The 9725-nt window shown below is 30.8% G+C and overlaps 1 protein-coding gene across 2 annotated transcripts in view; it reads left to right on the top strand.

Moving 5' to 3' along the window:
- LOC117179372 (probable Ras GTPase-activating protein) overlaps positions 1-9725 on the top strand; it is a 156192-nt gene that overhangs the window by 121337 nt on the left and 25130 nt on the right. For both annotated transcript variants that reach the window (XM_033371092.1, XM_033371091.1), the window contains exons 3-4: positions 6577-6860; positions 8951-9237. In XM_033371092.1, coding sequence (XP_033226983.1) covers positions 6577-6860; positions 8951-9237 — 571 coding nt within the window. The remainder of the gene's footprint in view (positions 1-6576; positions 6861-8950; positions 9238-9725) is intronic.

The raw sequence follows: 9725 nt of genomic DNA, 5'->3' as shown, positions 1-9725 counted from the left end.
GGGGGGGGGGGGGTTCCCCAGAAAATCGAAATCCTTCTTAATATTTTACAATTTTCAGAAATTCTTTAAAATACCCCTAAATGTTTTGCAAAGTTTTCAAATCTTTTGAAATTGCCTGACTTCTTTGGAAATATTTTGAAAAATCTTAAAATTCCTTAAAATAATGTGTAATCCGCGGAAATAATTCTCGTGTAGTACCTTAAAATATTTTTATATCAATTAAAATCTTTAAAAAGCCGTTTAAATTCCTCAAAATCCCTGAAGATATTTTATAATATTCGGGAATCCTTAGAAATTCTCTTCAATCTTTTGAAATAATCATTGAAACCCCCTTAAATCTCTTAAAATCTGGAAATCGTTCTTAATTTATAAAATTCATTAAAATCCTTGACCTCCATCCAAATTTGAGAAAATACTTTGATATATCTTGACATCTCTTAAAATCCATTGAAAATCTTTAAATTTCTTTGAAATACGCGGAAATCTTTCTTAAATCCTTAAAATCCCTAAATATCCGTCGAAATCTTTCGGCGCCTGGTGAAATCCCTTAAAATATTTTTGAAATGCAACAAAATAATCGAAAGCCTTTTAAATGTCTTAAAATCCCTTGAGATTCCTGGAAAACTTTGCAAGTCTTTTGAAACCTTTCAAATAAAAAAACTCCGGTAAATCTCGAAATCCCATTAAATATGTTTAAATAGCTTGAAATCTTTAAACAGCAATTCAGATACCTCGAAATCCCTTCAAATCGTTTATAACGTTTGAAAATCCTTTGAAATTTTCTGAAATGATTTGAAATCATAGGAAATCCTTTAGAACTATTAATATCCTTTAAAATCTTTGAAAATCTTCTGGAATCCCGTAACATTTTTTTAAATCTCATGAAATCCCTATAAATCGTCGAAATTTTGAGATCTCATTTATAGTGAAAATAGTTTTTATATTAAGTAACAACCAAACGGGCATAAATTGCAAAAAATAATCCTTATCTAATCAACGGACGTTCTCTAAATATAAAACTAGCTAATGTGAAAGTATAAAATATTTTATCGATTCTCAAACACTAGTTGAAAATCAAGTCATCGTGGGTCGTGACACTCAGGAGCATATCTACTGATAGTATTTGATAATGAGGCGCAACATCGTGGGAGAGCAAATAAACTATTGTTGGTGAAAGTGAAGACACGAGTGTTAAATACTAGATCAATAAAGGCAAAAATGACGAAGGATGGAATTTAGGAACATTTAATCCTCCCTGTTAGATACCAGGAGATAAGTGTCTTTTATCATCAGTGCAGTTTGTTGTTGTCTCTGAACGAGTGAGCAGGAAACGAGTAATTTGCTCGTTTCTCACGAAATTAGAGCGTGGGTTTGCGTGACTGAGTTGATAATTTACTTATTGCTTGAATATCAAATTGATATGATAAGTTTTATTTTATGTCGTTAAATGCGTTGTCGTGGCTGATTCGGGTCCCTTCCTCTTTATGAGGAAGAAGAAAATGTGCATCAAGGAAATGGAAGAAAGCGAGGACGAGAGGGTCGTTAGCGCCATTCTTAATTATTTTACTACTAGGGTAAATATAATCTTCATCTCAAATAATTAAAGAATCTTAATTGAGTTTTGATGTTACTCGACTAGCGTAGTGAAATAGTTTTTTGCCGTTGTCATGACGGTGTTCATCTAATAGTTTGAACCAAAATGGTTACAGTCTTTAGCTGTGACAAAATTCCTCTCTAGCTCCACTGGGATTTCAATCCAGGTCTACAAATTGCCGGCTTGACGCTCTAACTTACTAATGCGGTAGATTTGTAGACCGGGGTTCGATTCCAGCGAAGTTAGAGAGGAATTTTTTTCACAACTGAACACCATAACCATTTTGACTTGGATTAGTAAATAATTAATAGACAATTTGTAGTAATTTCTTTCTAAAACGCTCATCTTGTTGTTATTTGCTACCACCATTAATACCTGAGGACCACTTGTTTATACGAAGCCGCTAATTCTGTTAAAAAAACGTAATATACTTGTGAATAGACAAAGTAGACATAGTAGGTCAAATAGAACTAAAAAAATTGTCACATGTAAAATTTCTCATACAGCCACAAAATCTGATTTTTTAACTAAAAAACCGTTTTTTGGTAAAAATTCAGTACCAATTTAAAATCGTATGTCTTCTACTTTGAATAATATCAATTGAAAGAATCCGTAAAATTAAATAAATTGGAATTCGAATCCTCAACAATTTGACAATCTACCAATCAGATTTAATTAAAATTATCTTTGATTTAAAATTAAAATTTCAGTAATTTTAGTAATTCTAATTATAGACATGTAAGACTGAACAGTTGAAAGTATAAACTGTTGAAAATTAAAAGATTCCAAACATTATTTAAGATTAAAGTATTACAAATATACGTTGTAATATTATAGCTATTAAAATGTATAATTGTAAAGATCTTGAAATAAAAAGGAGTTAGTTATGAAGAATTTATATTTTAAAGTTCATAAATTTAAATTAGAAACTGTTATTCATTAAATTTTACGTAAAATATTATAAATATTTTAATTTGAAATTAGTTGCAATCCGATATTTTAGGAAGCTTCAATCTAATATTATATAATTTTGAACGTTTTAAATGTTCAATTATTTAACCATGAAGGATTTTGTCTGGGAAGAGTTGAAATTGAATATGTTTTAAATTTAAAGATACAATTTTTAATGTTTGAGTTTGAAAATTGATTAACCTTTTTTAAATGTAGGTTTTATTCATTTAAAATTATTCCATTTAATACTAACTTATATAAAAATTAGTCAGTTTCAAAACCTTTTCTGAAATTGCACTTAAAAATTGAATTAAATTTTTTTTTTAAATAAACCATTAAAAATTAGGAGATCAAAAAAAATAAGACTTTGAAGCTAAAGCCTTCAAAATTTAAAAGTTTTGAATTTGAAGCCTTTAAAATGAAACGGTTTTAATTTAGCTGGAATTAGGTTTGTATTTTGAAAACGTGTAATTAACTAAATTAAAAAAAATCTTTCTGCGCTTGAAAACAATTGCATCTTGCAACATTTTTTTTTAATTTGTAATTATTTATCAATGTTGGTAATTCTTAATGAATTTTTAGACTATATAGACAACATCTTATTATATTGCCCCTTTTCAAATTTTGATATTTTCTAGATTTGAAAAGTGTATCATATATTTAAAAAAATGGTATTTCTACTCTCTAAATATGAATCAGTGACAAATTCACTGATTGAAATAGTAGTTAGACATTTCACTGATTAATCAATGATTTCGGACTTATGTACTAATCAGTTCAGTAACACCAGAGTAAATCGTGTGAAGCCTAACCTCTACATTTTTAAGTTAAGCGTTGTTGTTAGTCTTTTACTAAAGTAGCAAGAAGAATTCCTTTATTAAATCAATTTTTCAATTTTCGGGCTGTAAGTCTGCTGAATTAACTGTGGGATACTCTTAGTCATATAGGAAATACTAACTTAACGGGTTTATACATGACAGTTCAATCTTGAAATTAAAGAAATATGTGAGGTTGTTTGTCATTTAAAAGTATCGGAACTTTTTACCTTTTTAATATTTGATCATATTGATGGGTCTTGTGCTTTTACTATGATTCTTTGATTGAATGTACTAAAATATTATTTTATTAGGATTGCTTAATTGACATGGTGCAGTGCTGCCAACCCTTAAAAGTGGATATTTCACTGAATGAATAAGTAACCTATCACTGATTTTTAGTCACCCATTTCTAGCTATTTGAATCAGTGACGTTTCACTGATTCAGATTTAGAGAGTACAACACATAATGCCATTTTTCATCCTTATTGATGCCATAAAAGGGCCAAGTTAGAAACTGCAATCTAAATGAGAAAATTGTCACTTTCTAAACTAGATCTATGTATTTAATTGGAAAGCCATTGTAGATGAGAAATAATTATATTTGGCAGATAAATACAATTGAAAATGAGAAAAAGTTGGATACGAATTTGGTACGATTGCCCCGAAAATTATTATTTTTGACTTGAAACAAAATTTATTTCCGGGTTTAAAATTATCATATCTTGAAAACAAATGTTTTTTCAAGGTCGCGGAATACTTTGGAGCTTGACTCACTTTCGCGTGTGCGTTTGAACGAAAGTCTTGTGTGCCATCTCGACGGACACCTTTCACTCGATGCATTTGAAAATTCTGAGATTCTCGTTCAGTCGAGTGTCATCTCTTAAAGATAAAGCGACAAATTCGTGATCCAAGACTAAATGCTATTTTCTTTCATCTGAATGTTAAATTTTTTATAATAATATAATAATAATAAGTTAATAATAAAAAGGTAACCGGGTAATGTGAAAAAGCTTAAGTGAATTTCTAAGTTAACTTTTTTGTAATTGCTACGCGCATTCTGTAAGTGCCATTTTATTATCTTATCTTATCAACAAATTCAGTGGCTTCAGTTAGTAAAATTCTTTGTGAGATCGACTAGTCTGGTTTTATTTCATTGACTCTTATTATTTTGTATAGTCTTCATTAGAACTTTATCAAAATGTCCCGCTTATTTTTTTGTTAAGTTACATGCAAGATATCTTCAATGATAAAATAAATGAAACAGCATTATTTTTCGTTTTACAATTGAAAAAAAAATTGTAAATATCGGGATTAAACTCCAACCAAACATAAGTTTTATATCATGGATGAATCATAAGAGATAATTTTATTTAAATAAGTGTTCGCTTCTAGTATTTAGATTTAGGAAATTAGAATTACATTTAAGTTCTAATTAATGTGCTTCAAAAATGTGAATAAAAATTATACGAAGTAGTAGGAAATAAATGTAAGGCAAGATAAATTGATATTTATACAAGATTCCATAATTAATATACAATTATTAATATCGAATTCAAAACTATTAGGCACTTCAAAAATAATTTATCTTATTTCAAAAATTAAAAGCTTTCATACGAATGGTATTTTTTGCGACTTTATTTTAGAATTTGAATGAAAAACAAGTTATTTTGAAAACTTTCTATGTAAAATTTTTTTTAAAAAATATGCTTATCGATTTAGAAACTTTGAAATTTGGCTTTGTACGTTAATTTGATGCTTTATTATTTATTTATTTCATTATCCCAAATGAATTCTTTGAATAATCTTTTGTCTTCAAAATTAAGAACTTTTTAAATTAGAGGATATTTGAGCATTTTAAACAAAAATGATAAAATACAACGAAAAAACTTGCTAACAAAAAATGTTTAGAATTGAAACCAACGAATCTAAAGAGTTCAAAAGTTGCTTGGATTTTTGATAGATGATTCATAACTTACAAATTTATATTTTTTTATCAAGAAAAAATACAGTTTTTTCTTGGAAATATAAGTATTATTACTATATTATAAATTGCGAAATTCTTAAAATAAATTCTAGGGAATTTCAAATTGTTTGTCACGTGAGCATTCAGAATTATCTGATTGTTACTATAACCAATATTGAATTCAGGTCCATTCCTATTTCTGAATTTTCTTAAAATCTTTTGATTTCTGTTGCATTCTCCCTGCATTTTATGCAATTCCCTTCCAGTCCACTAAATTTAATGGATCTATTTTGATTTTTGTATTTAACCTAACGACAAATTTGCCTTGAATCCATATGAATGTTATCAAATTTTTACTATTTAAATTTTTTCACTCCCATTTATTTTAATTCAATGGGATTTTCTTACATTTTGAACATTTTGTCCCATTCACTAAATTGATTTAAAACTAATTTTGAATTCGTATGAATTTCATCGATATCTCCTGAATTCCCTTAACTTTGTTTGATTAATTTAATTCAATTCTGTAAATTCTGTTGAATTTTTTATAATTCTTTCTTTCTTTAAATTCTTCTAAATGCACTTAAATTTGACTGAAGTCAATGAAGTATCTTTTTGATTTTTTCAATTCAGTTTAATTCATTTGGAATTCATCCTTAATTTTATTAGTTAATCCTGATTCCTTTGAATTCTCTTGATTAAAAAATTTTCCCCTGAATTCTCACGAATTCATGTGAATCTATCCCGAATTCTTTAAAATTCACTTGGAATTCTTATAAATTTCATCGAATTCTTTTGTATTCAAAACGTCATATTCTTATTATTGCATATTAGTCACTCTTGGTGAAATTGAGGGACAGTTCGAGTTTGACATTAATGACTTTCGGTCATTTTTTCTATTTAAATCAGTAACATTTCCTTTTTTCAAGTAAATTGAGCAGCCCTGTTTATATAAAGTAACATCTCACTTAATTCTTTCCATTCCATGTTCGCTATTTTGATTTTGATTAAATGTGAATTTAAATAGCGTTCTGCTTGTTAAAGTTAGTATATCCTTTTAAGAAGAATACTAAAAATATTTGAAGATAATTAAAATGGCAGTGATGGAAGTAAATGTAAAAAATGATTGGTGAAAGGAGAACTGAAATTGCGTATACATTGTAACACGTTGGAGAACCTCATTAGAAAGCGTTAATTGATTCCGTTATAGTGGCATGAATAACCTTAGAATACGATATTTGCTGTTGCAGAACTTCTTCTCGAAGAGGTCGTTCCGGTCGAACCCTCTGAAGAGGACGAAAAGCGTGACGAAGCTAGAAAGGCAAAAGCAACGTGGTGCTGGTCTCCGGGGTTGTCGGTCGCACGAATCTCTTCTATGTGGCCAGGCCGTGACCTCGATGGACCTTGCCGCGGTCACACCATTGCACCCAAGTCTTCTTGGTCGACCTCATTGTTTTCAGGTCACACCCAGCAACGGAGGACCAAAATATTTTAGCTGCAGAACTGCCCATGAGCGGGAGCAATGGCTTCAAAGGTTAGCAAATAAACGCATCATTTTTTAATATATCTTCTCTCTGCATCCCTTTATCTATACCCTCCTATATAATTTCTCTCCTCTCTATATGTTTCCTGTCATACTTATCCTTCCTTTACCTCTGCCTACTAGACCTACTATCCATGCGTCATCTCCTCTCATTCCCGCAATCTATTCCCCGTACCCCTCCAACCCATACTTCCCCTCTAATCCTCACACTTCCTCTCATCGGCTGCCCCTCTCACTCCTTTACCGCCCTCCTTACCTTCTCAAAACATAATTTTCTAATACAACGTATCATCCCTTCCCCTATTCCTCTTCCCTGCCGTCCTTATCATCTTTCACCACCCTTATTATATACTCCTCCACATGAGACACTACGCCTTACACCCCTTTCATCTACTTCATTTTATATATGCCCTTTATATAGTCTCATACTCCTTCCTTAATATTTTCACCTACTAAGTACATCTGACGAATGAACGCTGAACCGATACGATAAGTGTTTATGCCGGGGCTAAGAAACTCTAAAAGTTATTTTATTTCTAACGCTTTGAGTTCGAATTCATTAAGTTTGAAAGTTCACAATTAAAAATCATATAATTTTCAAAGTTTTTAGGATAATTGAACTTAAAAGTATCAACATATTTATTATTTTTGAATATAAATACATGAATTTTTAATATAGCTTTGTGTCCCCTTTCCTACTTTACCATTCCCTGTTCTCATTACCCACCCATACTTCTCCTTACTCTCGTCCTTTCCCACCCTGCTTATATTACCCTTCCCACTAATCCCCCTCACTTCTTACCCACTCCCTACTGCCTCCCCTCCATATACTCCCCCTCTCACTCCAAGCCCCTTCTTCAGTTTCAATCCTCTACTTTTCATCACCTACTCTCTATACTCTCACCCTCCCCTACTACCCCTTCATGTAAACGAGTACAATGGACCGAAAGAAAACTGAATGAAACTATAAACGAATTTTATTTTAAAAATCGTGATGCACAATTTGGAAATTAATAATTTTTAACGAGTTACTTTCAATATTATAATTTACGTATTCTTCAACTTTAATGAAAGTTAAAAATTTTCAATTAAAAACGTATAATTTTGAAGGTTTTTTGAATTAATAAATTTTAAATGTTCATAACAATTAAAATTCTTCAATTTTGAACATTGAAAATAAGGGTGCTTTTTGGATAGAAATCATATTTTTTCATAAAAAAATCTGAATCTTCAGGCTGAACGCTAAATTTTTAATTTTCCCCTTACAAGTGTTTTAATTTTACAATTCAAATTGAAATGCTTGAATTACGAAAAGTATAATCAACAATTTTAAAATTTGAATTTTATTAACGGTTTAAATTTAATTAAAATATTGAAAATTTTGAATATAAAAAAGTTTTAATATCTCAATTCTTCGTTCGGATTCGTTTAATTTTTAACGTTCCGTAAGACACTTCAATTTTTTCAAGAGATTTCGATTTAAAGGATTATACTTGAAAATTTTCAAATTTTGAACGGTGAAAATGACGGTGAATTTTTTTTTTCATCTTAGAAAAAAATGGTTTAATGAATTTTAATGTTAGGTTATAATTTTGGTACGTGAAAAACGTTTAAAATTCTAGACTTGCAGAAGCTTTGACTTTGAAACAGTCAATTTAGTTTGAAATATAAAACCGAGATCCTCGCTAATTGCCCGCTTAGATAAACAATCCTTCTGAGACTGGGCGGGAAATATTTCTGATACACATTGGTTGCTTCTTTGAAACTCGCCTCGCGCATGAGCATCTAATGCTACGCTTAAAGCGCTTACAGAATTTACAGGTAATGGAAGGGAGAGGCACTTGGCGAGAAAAGGCGTTTTGTGAGAGCCTACTGTATTTTTCTTATTCAATAATCCAGAGGGCAGGCCTTGGACTCACCATTGAGACTATTTGACACTTTTTTTTTGAGCCAGAGAGAGTTTTGAACTTCAATTGATACTTAAGCTGTGAAAAGATTGTCAAAATTAGCTTTTGACGGATTAATGGTTCTTCCTCTGAAGGCAGCACCAAAAGTAATCTTTCTTCCTATTTCTGTTCTAGTTTGCGAAAATCGGTCCAGCCCGATGCAGAGCAAACACGAAGGACGGACAATTCTTTGCAAATATGGCTTTTGGAGGCAAAAGGCGTGCCCGCCAAAAAGCGATATTTCTGCGAGGTGTGTTTAGACAGTACATTGTACGCCAGGACCACTGCGAAGCTGAAGGCAGATCTCTGCTTTTGGGGCGAGCATTTCGATTTCCACCACCTGCCCTCTGTCAACACCATCCAGGTGAACCTCTATAGAGAGGCAGACAGGAAGAAGAAGCGGGATAAGAACGTGTTGATCGGTAAGGGAATTCCGCCTATTCCCCTTTATGACCCATAAATTTCATCCAAACAATTTCCAAAATCAAGGTCTCATTTCTAAAAGACTTGCGAATAGCTAATCAAGAGATTTTCTTCCTTACCAACTTTAGGGATCGACTAGGTTCTCGGAGAGTACCAACATGTTCAAAATTAATTAGTTTTAAACTTGTTTTAAATAAATAAAACGTAAATAATTTTTTTTAATGTTAGAAAACCTGATTAGGGATGATACTGCCATTAATTTTGTAAACAACAATTTTCAAATCATTAAAATGAAATTATGGACAAAACTTAGAAATCTTAGTTTACGAAGTAAACTGTGGGTTTACTTAAACAAACTGTCGGTAATGGTAAAGAAAATCAGTACCGGTATCGAACAAATTATTGGTGACGACAATAATATTTCTGGTAAAATTTTCAATGATTTTAAAATATTTCGTAAAAGAATCTGAAAGATTGTAAGACAATA

This window comes from Belonocnema kinseyi, chromosome 9 (genome assembly GCF_010883055.1).
Source record: "Belonocnema kinseyi isolate 2016_QV_RU_SX_M_011 chromosome 9, B_treatae_v1, whole genome shotgun sequence".
NCBI lineage: Eukaryota > Metazoa > Arthropoda > Insecta > Hymenoptera > Cynipidae > Belonocnema > Belonocnema kinseyi.
The sequence above is the reverse complement of the archived record's forward strand: the minus strand, read 5'-3'. Positions and strand labels throughout refer to the sequence as shown.